The sequence below is a fragment of the Ciconia boyciana genome, chromosome 1 (assembly GCF_034638445.1).
Source record: "Ciconia boyciana chromosome 1, ASM3463844v1, whole genome shotgun sequence".
NCBI classification, from domain to species: Eukaryota; Metazoa; Chordata; class Aves; order Ciconiiformes; family Ciconiidae; genus Ciconia; species Ciconia boyciana.
The window spans coordinates 202,049,250-202,064,696 of NC_132934.1; the positions used below are offsets into that span (position 1 = coordinate 202,049,250).

The window sequence follows — 15,447 nt, forward strand, 5'->3', positions numbered from 1 at the left end:
CTGCAAATGGACCCAATCTACAATCCTAAAACTGTTGCAATCTACAGGATCTGTATTTTCAGCCATCCTCCAAATCCTCATGCCACAAAGCAGCCCTACTCAGTTAGCTGTAAGGAAATATCACTCCAACTGTTTACATCACAGACCTCCAACTATTTCAGATAGTTTGTACTGGAGAAGAAGAAAGGCAAAAAGAAGGACAATCGCGTCATACAAAGAAAGGAGAAACACCTGGGGCCAACAGGAGCCCTACAAACAAATGCTATTTAGCATGGGTGGCAATTTCTGGCCTCTGACGGCAGATGGCATAATGTCCCTTGGCTTGTTTTATTTAGCTTTATAGACATAGCCTGAAGGACTTCAACATAGGGAAGTTCGGCTTCATAACATGTACATTTTAGGTGGCTGGCCCAGAAAGCAACTCTACACTCCCAAAACTGGTAAGTTTCCTAGGTAGGGTGTGTGGCATGTAAGAATGAGTGCCTATGCACCCATCCAATCAACCATTTATGATAACAGGAATGGATCGTTCACCATTATTGAATGGTAAAAACATATAAGCTGGCCATTTAGGAACAGCCGAAGAGGCATATCTATTAATTCTCACAACTTTCTGGGCATTAAGTGCCTCCCTGAAACTCTGAGCTAGCACCTACAAAATAAGATCCTCTCTGTGATTTAGGTAGCTCATCACCCCTTTTGATAATGAAAGACTAGTCAGTGCTAACAGTGGCAGTGGCAAAGCCATCTTCATATAATACGCCACTATCCAGCAAATATAAGACTTGGGGTGAAGGTCTTCTAAAGCCTAAGGAAAGCATCTCACACTGCATCTCCCACCTGACAGGAAAGTATCCCTGGTAGGCTGACCTGTAAAGAACATGGGAATTTGATGAAGAGATATAAGTCCTGACTGCCATTATAAAAATTTGAAGTTGATTCTAAGATTTGATATTATAGTGTATATTTATTTCAACTTCAGTCACCTTAATTTCCATGGTAGGAACAACAACATCCTCCAAGTTCTTCAGTTTAATAATTGGCTGGTCAGCTGGAATACTTATTCCTTCTGTAACTAAAAGGAATTAATATTTTTAAATTCAGAACTATAAACATACATCAAAGTTCACAAAAAAACAGCTTACATTGCTTTTGGGACCTAAAACCTCACTGCATGCTTCTGTCGAGCTGATGAAGATGACCACAGGACAGCTGGAGTTTTTTGGAGTTTCATACTCAGGAAGTCTGAACTTCACAGTGCAAGCAATTACTACAACTTTTAATCCAGACTAAGTTCTACATTGATCAAAAATAGGACGCAGTGCTAACACAGTATCTCCTTTAACTAAATATCAGTATTTAGAAATATACTTTTTAATCCAAGAAAATAAAATATATCTTCACTATTAAAAACAAAAATAATTTTTCCAAGACTTACTTCTTTGAGATTTCCATGGAGTAGCATCTAGATTTGCTAATGTGATGTAAGCATCACAAAGTGCTTCAACGTCTCTAACCATATGAGCTCTCCTTTTCCTCACAATATTGATTATATCACTAGCAGCCTCCATTCTGTCCTAAAAAACCCCAACGGAATACAAATATGAGATCTTGCAAACTACACCTTGTAAGATTAAAGATGCATCATAACATGCTGTCAAATAAGTACAATTGAGATACATCCTATGAAAACAGAGAAAATTGCAATAATGGACAGGCCTTTTTTGATATGAACAGAAATAATTTGCAGAAAAGTTCTGTGTTGTCTAATCTGAGATAATGAGTAAAGTAAAATATTACTGGGGATGGAGAGAGAGCAAATCTGTCCCGGCAAAGTGCAAAAAACCTGCAAAAATTCTTCAGAAAACGGGACAGGCAGTTTTGGAAGTTCTTCCACCACCTTCCTGCTTCCGTTATTTCCTCTCAACTGAAGAAAAGGCCTGTATGCAAAAGGCAAAAATCTGACCATACGTCCCTTCTGTGCCTAACTCTGAGAGACTTAGTTGAGTTTAGCATAATCCTACTCCTAAGGGTGGGACCACAGAAGAACTACAGATCTGAGAGAAAGGCGAAAAAAGCCACATAAAAATGTGCTGAAAAATTTTATCAGTGCGGGGAGTAAGAGGGTAATGACAAACAACCATGCCAGGCCTATAGTGATGGGGGAAAGAAGGGGCATTAATCTAGATATGAGATGATTCCAAAGACAGGTTCCAACAAAAATTAAGCAATAACAACATTAACATGAAGCCACAGTTCAGTACTACCCATCATCATGATTTTTAACATATAAAGGTCATATTAACGGAACAAAAGATATACTGCACAAGGCTAAATACTTAGATAGAACAGATGTTATTACTCAAAGCAGAAAAAATTCTCAATTCAGTATGTACTTTTAATAATAAACCCACTCAAGTCTTTGTTGCATCTAAAATGCCTTTTACAGAATCACACATCAAGGACCTTTATCACAAAACTCTTCACAATAATTGGGGCTATTTGTTGCAGGAAACGTTAACCATGTTATGTTCAACCCCATAATTACTTCTTTCAATAATAATTACCGATGTACGTACAAAACAGCATTTTTTTATTATTAAAAGTACTTTTTTCTCCTAATCTTTCTTAACAATAGTCAGCTGATGAGCTCTACACTAAAATACCCCTTGACATAATTTTTTTTTTTATTTTTTAACAAAATGAAAGGACTGAATGTGGTTAATAGAATAGAATTTTTTGTAGTCACCACATCAAGCTGGGAGATTTCTTTTGGTGCATTTTTAATGAACTTATTTCTTCTTATTGCATCTGGTTTTGTGAGGAGTTCATCTTTGTTAGCATTTGCCAAAGCTAATATTATAAACAAAGTGTGATGTGGATGATCCAGTGAAATTCTAGACATCAGCTGTCAAGAAAAACAAAAAGATCCCATTATTCAAAACTGTACAGAAGAAAAAAAATTACTTAATTAACATTATTCTTTTGAACTTCTAAGGTTCCTAATAAGAAATAAAAAGTAATACTTAGATGGTATTTCCACAACTAAAACACATACAAAGTATATTCTTATACCTGCATAAGACTATTCTTATACAAGAAAATCAATTGAGTAGCAAGGAAAAAAGTCCCCAATCTTCTTCCCCCTGCCTCCCCCGCCCGCCCATTTTGCATCACCCATTTTTAATACACCTTTATCGCCTACATAACTCATTTAGCTATAATTGCACAAAGGAAGACACATATCGTTTAGAAGTATGCACTGCTAAGCCAATCAAGATATCTTTAGATATGAAAAGCATAAATTACATTATTCAGAACTTCATGAAACCCTAAACCACCCATCATCTTGGTTCCCATCCGAGCAGCCAGCTGGTACATCAGAGGCAAAAACTTGTACGAAGGGATCTTCTCTGCATTTTTCTGTAGTAGAGAAAATTCAGTTAGAAAGCTGTACTAAACACCACAAAAATTGTAATCATAAAATACCAAGTAAGGGCTAGCAATTTTGGTTTTGCACTTTTTTTAAAACTGAGAGTAACAATTTCTGTGTGATCAAATGGCAATCCAGTGAGCATCACACCACCTTGGTCCATGTCTGCTGAATGCTACAAGTGAAGGAACACTTTCTATTTTTCAAAGTTAATTATAACACAAAGAGAAGAATTAAATTATACAGATCTCTGTTATAAACAGATCATTCAGGTAAGAATTAACAGATTTCCCACACGATCCTAGAAATTATAGAACCAGCCTGAGAATGAGAACTTTACTGGTCCCTGGCTACTGTGTTATAGAGACGTTCCAGAAGCACATCCTTTCACCTAAAAGTATATATAATATAAACTAGAACAATGTACTAAAGGATGTTGAAGATGGGTAATATCCAAGGTATGTAAAGAACAAGGTGACAACAGTGAAAGACCATGAGATATGCTTAATCATACAGACTTGTCAAATTAAAATGCTAAATTAAGTTAAATTAAAATGCATTGAGAATTACAGCTCTCTGATGAAAAACTAACTGATGAGCAACGATGACTGAAAAAAACAAGTTTTGAGGGAAAAGTTAAGGAGATACATAGGCAAGCATACTGCACAGCAGTATAATTCATCTTCTAGAAACACAGGAGGAGAAGGAAAAGAAAGATGGATAATTTAATGTCAAAGTGTAATGAGGAAAAGCAACAGCAGACATATGCATACCTTCATCATTTCATTGACTCTATCAACTCCAGAATTTTCAAGCCACAGGGAACAGAGTCGGAAGATCCACATATCATGTTCTTCTCCACTTAGTAAACAGCTGATGTAGTTCTCCATTGCTTTACACAAGAAACGTTTACGATCCTCAGTTAGGGCATGTATGGCACATTCATCCAGTTCAAGTTCTCGCTGAACCTTCACTGTATATCTATGTGAATAGACATTTTTAAACAATAAATTATCTCTTCATGAACTTACAAGCAAAGCTGTCCCTACTTCTCTTACTTACTAATTTAACATTTTTTTACTTGTTTTGTATGTACAAGCACAGTAAAATAAACAACTGAGAAACCAAATTGTGGGAGCTATTTCTTTGGTGTATGTCCACCACTCTACGTAAATTTTCAGTCAGTGTCTTTTTTCTTTTTTTATGATTTAATCTCAATACCGGTGTAAATGTGAATATCCAGTACAGATCATTGTGTAAGGACTTCAGTTTCCAACTGCTGAAATTCAGATTTTTCTGTTCACTTGTAATTGCTCTTACTAAATCTTTAAGACTTCTGTATTAAGATGAATTCTACACTTTCACCAAATGTGTGATGGAGAAAAATCTCAAACATTTTTTTTACTCTGTAACGTTTTCTCTGTCAAATAAACTAAACAGATCCAAAGAATAAATGTGAATTCTGGCCCATAATCATCCATACTGTTTAACTGTTGTAACACTCCTTGGCTGAGTTTTCGCCCATGCTATCTAGCACTCTCCTAGACCATGTTCAGGCATAGGTCAGAAACTGTTCGCAACAAGCACTACAGATTTGGCCACTATTTTGTGAAGAGAAGGAAAAATTCAGCTGCAGAGATGTGAGCCATGCTGTACCACTTGCCCAGAGAGACAGAGAATTAGTAAAGATGGAGCCTTTGATGGCTCCATAGTAACCACCTCTCCATTTGAATGCTCACCTATTTGTCTGAACTCTGCGCTCCCTTAGGAGGCCAACCTCCTCCTTGGCCTTCTTCAGTAATGCCTGCTTATTTTCAAACTCTGAGGATTTCATGTAATTCTCAATTCGCTGGTACTGATTATCTGAGAAACGAGCCAAAGACAGGAAAGCCTTCATCTTTCCTTTCTTCAGCTCATCACTGCTGTCTCCACTGTGGCTTGCAGCAATTTCCACAGCCTAAAAGGAAGTTACAATAATGATAAGACGATAATCAGACTAATAGTGCTGCATAATACTTGATTAAACTCTATTATCACAGAAAAACAGAATGGTTGAGCTTGGAAGGGACCTCTGGAGGTCATCTTGTCCAACCCCCCTGCTCAAGCAGGGTCATCTGCTCAAATAGGTTATTTAATGTTGCCTATGATGGAATATATATGCATACAAAATAAAACCTACCAGGCTGAACATTTTTCTCCTAAGTGAATTTAATCTTTGAGGAGTATTTCAGTGCAAACAGTCAAAACGACTATCCAGTATGAAACAGCTTTAATAACCATACAGGAGTCTCCTACAGCTACTGTCTTTTGGAGTAACTAAGCATGAAGTTTTACAATAGTTTTACAACCTTGTATCATAAGATGGTGAGAAAAAAAACAGAAGAAAGTCCAAGAAGTGCCAAAAAGAGAAGGAAATTATATGTGAAAGTTCAATCATCAGAGTGAAGAAACCATGTAGAGAGTAACAGCGAAAAGCAACTATGTAGTGTTTCAAAAATTTGCATGAAATAAAGAAATGCAGAGTAGGCAAATACTAATAAAAATGTTTATATTACTGGCTAAGAGTTTTTTAAAAATTACAGTACTTTGAAATTCTACTACAAGACTTTCCAGCACGTGGAAAGAGACTGTTGCAAATACAATCACCATACTGAAATCATGTTAAGTGAATGGAGGATAGGGATGGGGTGGAATAGGAAAGGGAAACAGGACTAGCAGTCATTATCTCTGAACTTTTAAGCCAATATTACACAGAAGTTTCACTATGAATTCTGTAAAGCCATATTCTGAATGTTTTATAAGATTACAATGATAATATTTTTGTAAGAATCCATATTTTCAATCCAGAAAAACAAAGGCTGCATTGTACAATTTACTTGACATTTTAACAACATATTTTAGCACGGCATTATCTCAAAGACTGCACATTTCAAAGACTGGATGCACCTTTTCTAAGTATTTCTGCATGATGACTGTAGGGTTTTCCAAGCATGTTTCTGCTAACCAGGTTCCGCATAGCCTCAGACACTCTGTATACACCAATTTCAGATGAGGATCATTCTCAACCTTTGAGAAAGCAAGTTTTGGGAAAAAAAAGAAAAAAGAGGGAAGCATCAAATAAAAATACTTCTTACACATGAGGCAGGCAATTTATAAAGCGTTTAAACCCTAAATATAATTCAATGACTTGGACCTATTACATGTAATGTACCTACAGAGTCATTTACCATCCACATCTACAGTAGTCAGTAACCTTAAATCACACTCACATTCTATGTTAGACTAAAGGATAGCACATATTTTTAAATACCTGACAGTTTGAACAATGACAAACAGAATAAAACAATGACAAAATGTAATAAAAACTAAATAAATTCACAGCATGTTTCCCAAATTGTATTTTCTAATATCCCCATTTAGTCTGAAGTACCATAGTACACTCTGTAGGAAACATTAAGGAATTGCAATAACTATGTGCGATCATTAAATTTTCAGACAGACCTCTACACAGAAACTTTCTTAAAAGTGCTCTGAGACGATGGATCAGGTTTCCAAAGGACTTGTTTCCAGACTGAAAGCTCAGCTTTAACTGTATAGTAGGACAAGTTTCCAAAATACTTTTAGTACAGGGTACATATACTCTGATCAAGATGGCAATGCTGACTGTGAAATACTGAAGGGTATCACAGGCTGTAAAAACACAAAACCTCCTTATGTGGACAGGGTAAAGGTAACACTGGAAGGTGAGAGAAGGACTACATTTTTGGAGGCCCTCATCAACTGATTCATGGAGCAATCATGAAAATCAAAAGAGAAGCAGCAACTCATGATTTTGCCCCGATAAGCATGGAGAACTTGGCCCAAAATTCTCCAGCTTCTCTGAAGTGTGATACTCCTTAATAATGTATATGGATTCAAAGCGAATATTTATTACCCTCCAAAAAATACCCAAAGAAAGCCATCACAGCTAGACACAAAGGTCAGGATGATGAAGAAATTTTTACCACATTAGTACACTAAATGAAGTTTTTTCCAAGTGAAAAAGAAAATATATTAAAAAAATCATAAAATATCCTGTCAAATAAAAAAATAAAAACCCACCATCGGGCTGTCCAAAAAATGCAAACAGCTTGAAGAAGACTCAACGAATAATAAAAAAGCGTTCTTTAAACATATTAGGAGCAGCTAGCCACCAGACAGTCCATGTGATAAAAAGGCAACAGAGTTACAAAACAAATAGCACTCTGAGAAGATAAAGCAGAAAAAAATTTAAATTATTTGCAGTTGTGTTCACTGGGGAGGAGCTTGAAGAGTCCCACTGCAAAGCCTTTCTTTATAAGGGATTCAAAGGTCTGTCTGCTATTGAAGTGTCAACAGCAAAGCCTACTGAACAAGCGGACAAAATGAAAACTATCAACTCACCAGGATCAGAATGTATTTTTCCAAAAGGTCTACAGCAATTCAGATGAAATAACTGAACTACTAAAAGAGGTATAAAAGCTTTTGCTTAAAACTGCCTTAATATAAGAGAAGTGGCAGGTGGCAGATGTGACACCAATATTTTAACAAGTTCCAGGGAAGCACAGGTCAGTAAGACTCTTATCAGAAGTGGACAAATTAGCAAAAAAAACCCCCACGAAGAGAACAGATGGATTAATATGAAGAAAAGCCAGAATAGCTGTTGTAAAAGGACATCATAGAATGACAGAAAAGTCAAGGCTGGAAGGAACCTCTGGAGACCATCTGGCCCAACCTTCTGTTGAAAGCAGGGCTTTAGATTAAGTTGTCCAGGACTCTCCTAAACCGAGTCTTGACTACTCATTTCCAGCAAGGGAGATTCCATCACTTCTTTGGGCACACTGTTCAGTGTTTAATGGTGAAGAATTTTCTTCCTGTATGCAGATGGCATTTCCCTTGAAACAACTTGTGCCATTGCCTCTTGCCCTTTCGCTGTGCATCTCTGTGAGCAGAGTTACCTCCATCTTCACTATAACTACCTTTCAGGTAGTTGGAAGACTGTGACTAGATCCCCCTAAGCCTTCACTTCTTAAGACTGAAAAAACCCAATCCCTACAACCTTTATTCCTTTGCCAAATTCTCCAACCCTCTAATCATTGTCGTAGCCCTCCGCTGGACCCTCTCTAATTTTTCAGTGTCACTCTTGAATGGTGGACCAAAACTGGACACATTATTCCAGGTGTGGGCTAAGAAGTGCCAAATAGAGTAGAATAATCACACCACTTAATCTACTGGCTACACTCTTGGTGATGCAGCCCAGGACATGGTTCACCTTCATTGCTACAAGGGCACACTGTTGAATCAATTTAGCTTGCTGTTCACTGGGACCTCCAGGTCCTTTCTGGCAAAGCCACACCCCAGGCAGTCAGCCTCCTCCCTGTAATGCTGCTTGAGATTATTCTATCCCAGATGAAGGGCTTCCCACTGATCTCATGCAATTCCTTTTGGCACAATCTTCCAAACTATTGAGGTCTCTGTGACTGGTGGCTCTTCCTTCCAGAATATCTCTCTCTCTTTCCAGTTTGCTGTTATCTGCAAATTTGGTGAGGAAATTCAGTCCTGTCATACAGATCTCAGTCATAAAAATAGTATCAGACCCCATAACAAACTCTAAGGAACTCTACTTCTGACTGGCTACCAGGCTGCCTTTGAATCATCAACAAACCACCCTTTGAGCGCCGTAGTTTAGCCAGTTTTCCACTTATCTTGTGGTCTTGTCTATCCAGTCTGTATCTTACCAGCCTATCAGGAAGTATATTGTGAGAGACTGTGTCAAATGCCTTGCTAAATTCAAGGTAGATGACATCCACAGCTCATCCCATGTCTATTGGGCAAACTGTTGCATCACAGAAGACAATCAGGTTGGTCAAGCATGATAGTATATTTCTGTTGGCTTTTCCCAACTGCCTTTTCCTTCATGTGCATGGCAATAGCCTCCCTAAAGACCTGTTCTGTAATTTTCCCAGGGACTGAAATGAGTGTGACTGCTCTGTAGTTTCTGATCTTGCTTTTTGCCCTTTTTGTAGATAAGTGTGATTGTCCTCTTCCAGTCATCAGGACTTCCCCTGATCTCCATGACCTTTCAGAGATGATACGGAAGTGGCTTTGACATGATTATCTAAGATAACTAAGATTCAGAGGCACTTGCTGAAGTCAAATTTGATGAGAAAACATTCCCCTGTTTCAAGTAAGATTCCATTTTCAGAAGTACAACATAAAACTCACAGCTCAGTGTGCTTGTAAATGGGGGAGGATTCAAAGATGTGAAATAGCACCTCCAGTCATATTTATGTTCCTTGATAATGGATTAGTTCAAGGGACAAAGAAGTCTGAGGTACAGTAGTGAATGTTTGTCAGTCAAAAACTTGCCTGGAATCTCTGTACACTTTGTGATACAGCTTCAGCCCCACTGAAATAGAAGCCTCAACTCATATTCCCGTCTTTGCACAAAGATTCCCTACAGACATCAGGGAAACGCATGCAACAAAGGTATGCTTCTTTAGCATAAAATATATTATTAGTGTCTCCCTGTATTAGTTTTTTTTTTTTTTTTACACAATAATGACCAGAGATAAAATCTTCATGTTATTATTATTCTAACAAAAACACGTACACTATTACAGTTCCTAACATAGTAGATATCAGAAATAGTGTGGCCAGGACTAGGGAAGCAATTGTCCCCCTGTACTCGGCACTGGTGAGGGCGCACCTCAAATCCTGTGTTCGGTTTTGGGCCCCTCACTACAAGAAAGACCTTGAGGTGCTGGAGCGTGTCCAGAGAAGGGCAACGAAGCTGGTGAAGGGTCTAGAGCACAAGTCTGATGAGGAGCGGCTGAGGGAACTGGGGTTGTTTAGCCTGGAGAAAAGGAGGCTCAGGGGAGACCTTATCGCTCTCTACAACTACCTGAAAGGAGGCTGTAGAGAGGTGGGGGTCGGTCTCTTCTCCCAAGTAACAAGCCGTAGGACAAGACGAAATGGCCTCAAGTTGCTCCAGGGGAGGTTTAGACTGGATATTAGGAAAAATGTCTTCCCCAAAAGGGTTGTGAAGCATTGGAACAGGCTGCCCAGGGAAGTGGTGGAGTCACCATCCCTGAAGGTATTTAAGACATGTAGATGTGGTGCTTAGGGAGATGGTATAGTGGTGGACTTGGCAGTGTTAGGTTAACAGTTGGACTCGATGATCTTAAAGGTGTTTTCCAACCTAAATGATTCTATGCCTAAACAATCCTACTTGGCCGTTAGTTTAACGATTGGCACAGAACAAGATGATACAACTCTATGTAACAGTTCTGTTTAAAACAAGTTAATTGTTTATCAAAGGAAATAATCTCTGACTTTAAAAGCTATATATTTCAAAGTGGTGGCACTGGAGGCAAAATAATGAATAATGAATTCTAACATTTGCCACTCTTACAGACTCGTTTTGAAAACCCCTGATAAGATTTGCTAATACAGATTTTTTTGCTTTCAGACATTTTGAGAGTACAAAACAGATCTAGTAATATTGCAGACAGCCTTTTAATTTTCTTCCAAGGGAAAACTTCAGAAAGTGGAAATAGGACCTTAAATAATTTAATTCCCATAAGTTTATACATTATATAATACATACCTGAAACCAATCTGCATCTAATTTTTTTATCATCCTTTCAAGAATATTCAGTGCAAGACTCTCTTCCTTTTTAGCCCAGAAAACCTGAGCTTCTTCTAGTTGCCATTCAGAAACTCCATATCCCGTTGGATTGTATTGTTTGATCTGAAACATAGCTCTTTCTGGAAGCTGAAATTGAAAAAACATTATAAACAATTCTTTAAGTCAAGTACCTGTATCTCACAGCAAGTTTTGTTTTTAAACTCCATCTTCATTTGCTCTACTTGTGCAGCATATTCTGCCTATCCAATGCTAAGAATTTATTTGCAGCAAAGAAATGAAGTTATTTTTCTATATACTTGCAGAAAATCCTGACATGCAATAAAAATAGACTATGGAATTAAACTTCACAAACTCCAAAATGAAGTATCAATGTTTAACATTTTAAATTATTTGGAGGTATAAAGTATAGAAATTCTATAATCAGTACCTACTGAAATAATGGTTTTATAAGGTTAGGTTAGTGATTATTATTACATCCTAAGAGACTGCAGAAAAATAAGAAGAAAAATGGCACCACCATACACTAATTCTTTTGTATGCTCGTATCACTGGTGAAGTAACATCCTCATTATTTAGTAATCTAGTATCACTATGATAGTACAAAGAGCAAACTATCTTTTTAACAATGTCAAAGATTGAGAGTGAAGTGTATTTTCACAAGTTGTCCAACCAATAACCAAATCAATCAAACTTTTAAATAAGCAAGGTAAACAATTAAAATGTAAGAACACCTAAAAATGACAATGTAAGTTTGGGTACTTCAATTAGTGGTCACTGATGATTCTGTATGGCGCACACTTCCTTCTCCTGATGTGGCACCAAAAGAGGCACCAAAGAGGCACCAAAGAGGAAGAGGTAGTGGCACCAAAGAGGAAGAAAAGCCATTAGTTGCAAAGAGGGCTACCTCAAAAACTTTCCTACATCCAGACACTTACTGTTGTCAACTACTAGTGTGCCAAAAGGAAAGGGTTAACATCCCATGGTTTGAAAGATTGATAAGGCCCAGAAGTATGCCCCAACGGTTGCACACGACCTACAACACTGAAGAGGCTGAAACGATAGTGTTTTCAGAAACACACTGGCTCAATCTTTCAGAAACTTCTAATCGTCCAAAAATACGGTGCCCCAATTTTAATCTTCTTCTGTAACTAAAAATCAAAGTGAAAAAAATTTAACTTCTGTTGAGGCTCTTACAGGACACTCATCACCACAGTGTTAGTGGCTGGGCAGACATGAGATAAAAAAATTCTGAAGAAGTAATTTTCCCAAACAATTCCAGAGGCGCTGCGTAAACCTTGCAAATTCATGAAATCAAAGACCGCTGTTCTACTGATTTCATCATTATTCACAAAAAGAGTTAGAACCTTCCTGAAATCAAAGTTTAATAGTTTCATATATGTGAAGTATTAAACATCTTTCCAAATTAAATATTTAGTTGGAACTATTTTCTGCAAAGGTTCTTGGAGGATATTGTTGCTCCATAAATTCTTGTTAAGTTACTCCTCCAGATGCACTACCTAGAACAAGCAAAGGCTGACTCTGGATCTTAAATGCATTAGCAGCTGCAGAAACCACTGATACTGCAAATCCCATTAAGTCATTCACAGAGAGAGATTTACTACAGTACAATGGTACTTTGAGAGTATAAAACCTTGAAGACAACACTACGTATACAGATGCAATGGAGTTCTTTCTGCAGCTTCACTCTGGAACACTACAACAGTATGATGCAAGTGAAAGCTGGATATATAAAACTGCACCAAAACAAAGTAAGAAGAGCATTCTTCACTAAAAAATTCATTTTTGTATTATCTACCTCATAGAGTAGCTTACAGTTATGAACAAAATTCAGAAAACATGCCCATAAATACAATTTATGAGTAAGTTCTACATAGTTTAAGTCTTCAGCTAATTAATTAATTGAATAAACTTAGAATACAATTAATCTTCAGTACTGTTAAAAAATGAAGTTCTTTTATAAACTAAAAAACTAACCATTCATCACTGATCTTTCCTGGAATTTGTTACCTGCGTATTTTTAGCAGTTCTTGCCAATCTAGAGAGCTCCACTAGATGTTTGGTCAGGATGTCTTTAATACATTCTCTTTTGGTATTTTCATTCTCCTTTTCAAGCAAGATCTCCAAAATTACAGTGCGCAGAGCCATGATAGGTTCCTGGAAACGGAAGTCACTGTCCTTGAGAAGCTGGGACTGTCTCTGCCATTTCAAGTAAGTATCATTCAGTTGTTGAGTAGTAACAGATCTGCAATTGTTACCAAAATAAAAAAGACTGTTATTAATTCTCACCCAATATTACTGAAATGCAAGATGAGTAACAAAAGTAAACTACCGAGGTAGTTCACAATCTACAGTTCAAAACCAAGAAACAGTGCATAAAACCCTACAATGACTGATATGCAGAATAAACTGGCAGGCTTCCAGTTTTAACAAAAATGAAGACCAAGAGATCAACATTAGTAAGGTGAACAACTCCACTGTAAACATCCTTGATTAATCATCCAAAACTGTTGTGTTAAAGGTCCATCAGCAAAGGGAATCACATTCAAACATAGGGCTACTTAAATGATTAGAGACAAAGATTCCTATTTTATTATATAGGTTGTATATAGATTAATATAAGAATAAATTCCAAACTGTGACAATGTAGCTGTGTAGGTTGTCATTATATGTATTATTTTCTTAGGCGATTCATTAACTGCAAATAGCAATGGTTCATAAGGTCCTGGACATGCTAAATGACTGTAGGATGACTATAAGCTACCAAACTGATACAACTACAGCAGAAAAAATTCAATGTTAATAGCACTACAGACATAAATACCTTCCTACGATTAAAAAGCAGTGTTAAGAATTCAGGTAGAATACTGATGGTAATAGTGGTCCATGAAGAAAGTGATTCAAACTGAAACAACTTTCAATAGATCTACAGGTATCATCAAGGAAATGGAAAACATTTTTAGAAAGGAAACTAGAAGAGGATGACTCAGTTACTTTAGTAAACAAAAGGCTAGGAGATGTGACTGCTACCTTGGAGTATACCAGTGACCTCAAAACAAAGGAAAGAAAACAATTATTTAAAATACAATATTGGCATAATATCAAATAATTAAAACTAGACCATGAATAAATCCAGTCTGGAAATAAAGAGAATCTAGATTTGTCTTCACATAGTAAAACTAAAATCCATATAATTTTTAAGATGAAGTTTCAGACGTTCGTGAATAAAATTTGTTGAGGTAATTTTATTTTTGTGCTAGACTTGATTACCAAAAATCCTGAAGACTGACAAAGGAGTACGAAACAAGCTTAAAAAAAATACCTGGAGAATAGCAGACCTATATTTTCCAACTCTCCAATTAGCTGTAGTCTGCAAAGCGTTGGATATAGTGAATAAACAGACTCAAGACTGCCTTTGCACAGCTCTTCTACTTCATTCACTCTATGGATTTAACAGAAAAATAGTAATTTTTTTTTTTCATATCCACAAGTAATTCCAAACATTCGTAACATAATTTCCATACAGTGAACAGAATTTAAACAGCAAAACTATTCAGTTCAGAATTATTTTGTATTACCATTAAAGTTAAAAAAATTATGTTTGTCAATAAATGAAAACATGGTAAGCGTATATAAACTCCAAAGCCTCTGTGACAGCTCAGCTAAAGAAGAGTAGTCAGCATTCAAATCCACTTAAGAGGACTGCAAAGTAAGGGGTGTATACTACAGGAAACATATCTTCAATTAGCACACAAATTGTATACGCACAAAGGACAAATTTAAGTTAAAAAACTTAGAAATGAAGTTGCGGTGCAAAAGTATGAATTTTATTTTATGCACGAGTCTTTATTTAAGCCCATAAAACCCCATAATAGTCTTTTATACATAACTTGTGACTGCAAACACACACATACTCTCCGTCTCTCTCTCCAACAGCAGAATATTTGCATACAGTTACCTGGCATCTTTAAGACTGTCATAGAAAGCAGAGAATTCCTTATCTCGTAAAGACTGAAGAGCATCATACAGTGATTCATGGTACCCTGGTCTTCCTGTCTCATCTCTTAAAAATAAAACAGAAGCAACATAAAATAAAAGGAAAATTTTATTTATCTACAAAGAAGTCAATTTTATCTTTATGACAAATATTTTTAGTAGTACATTTTCTGCAGTTGGATGGATTGGTGTTTTGCATGATAAGAAATAATAATGCAACCCTTTGAATTTTAAATTAATTTAGTATTTTATAAATTCAAGCTGTTCTTTTAAAACAAAGACACAACCGTAATTGTCAAAATGTTTGAAATATGGAGAATATGTTCAAGAT

At 36.6% G+C, this 15,447-nt stretch overlaps 1 protein-coding gene across 11 annotated transcripts in view; it reads right to left on the reverse strand.

The window, feature by feature from the left end:
• The window catches only part of ATM (ATM serine/threonine kinase), an 87,314-nt gene that overhangs the window by 17,465 nt on the left and 54,402 nt on the right, over positions 1 to 15,447 (reverse strand). For all 11 annotated transcript variants that reach the window (XR_012040471.1, XR_012040473.1, XR_012040470.1 and 8 more), the window contains exons 44-54: positions 15,079 to 15,183; positions 14,443 to 14,562; positions 13,131 to 13,365; positions 11,061 to 11,228; positions 6,380 to 6,499; positions 5,173 to 5,390; positions 4,207 to 4,414; positions 3,310 to 3,423; positions 2,750 to 2,908; positions 1,439 to 1,577; positions 987 to 1,075 (exon numbers count right to left, since the gene is read on the reverse strand). Coding sequence is in view for 7 of the 11 variants with exons in the window: in XM_072850582.1 (XP_072706683.1) it covers positions 987 to 1,075; positions 1,439 to 1,577; positions 2,750 to 2,908; positions 3,310 to 3,423; positions 4,207 to 4,414; positions 5,173 to 5,390; positions 6,380 to 6,499; positions 11,061 to 11,228; positions 13,131 to 13,365; positions 14,443 to 14,562; positions 15,079 to 15,183 (1,675 nt within the window). In the remaining 4 variants the exon portion in view is untranslated. The remainder of the gene's footprint in view (positions 1 to 986; positions 1,076 to 1,438; positions 1,578 to 2,749; positions 2,909 to 3,309; positions 3,424 to 4,206; positions 4,415 to 5,172; positions 5,391 to 6,379; positions 6,500 to 11,060; positions 11,229 to 13,130; positions 13,366 to 14,442; positions 14,563 to 15,078; positions 15,184 to 15,447) is intronic.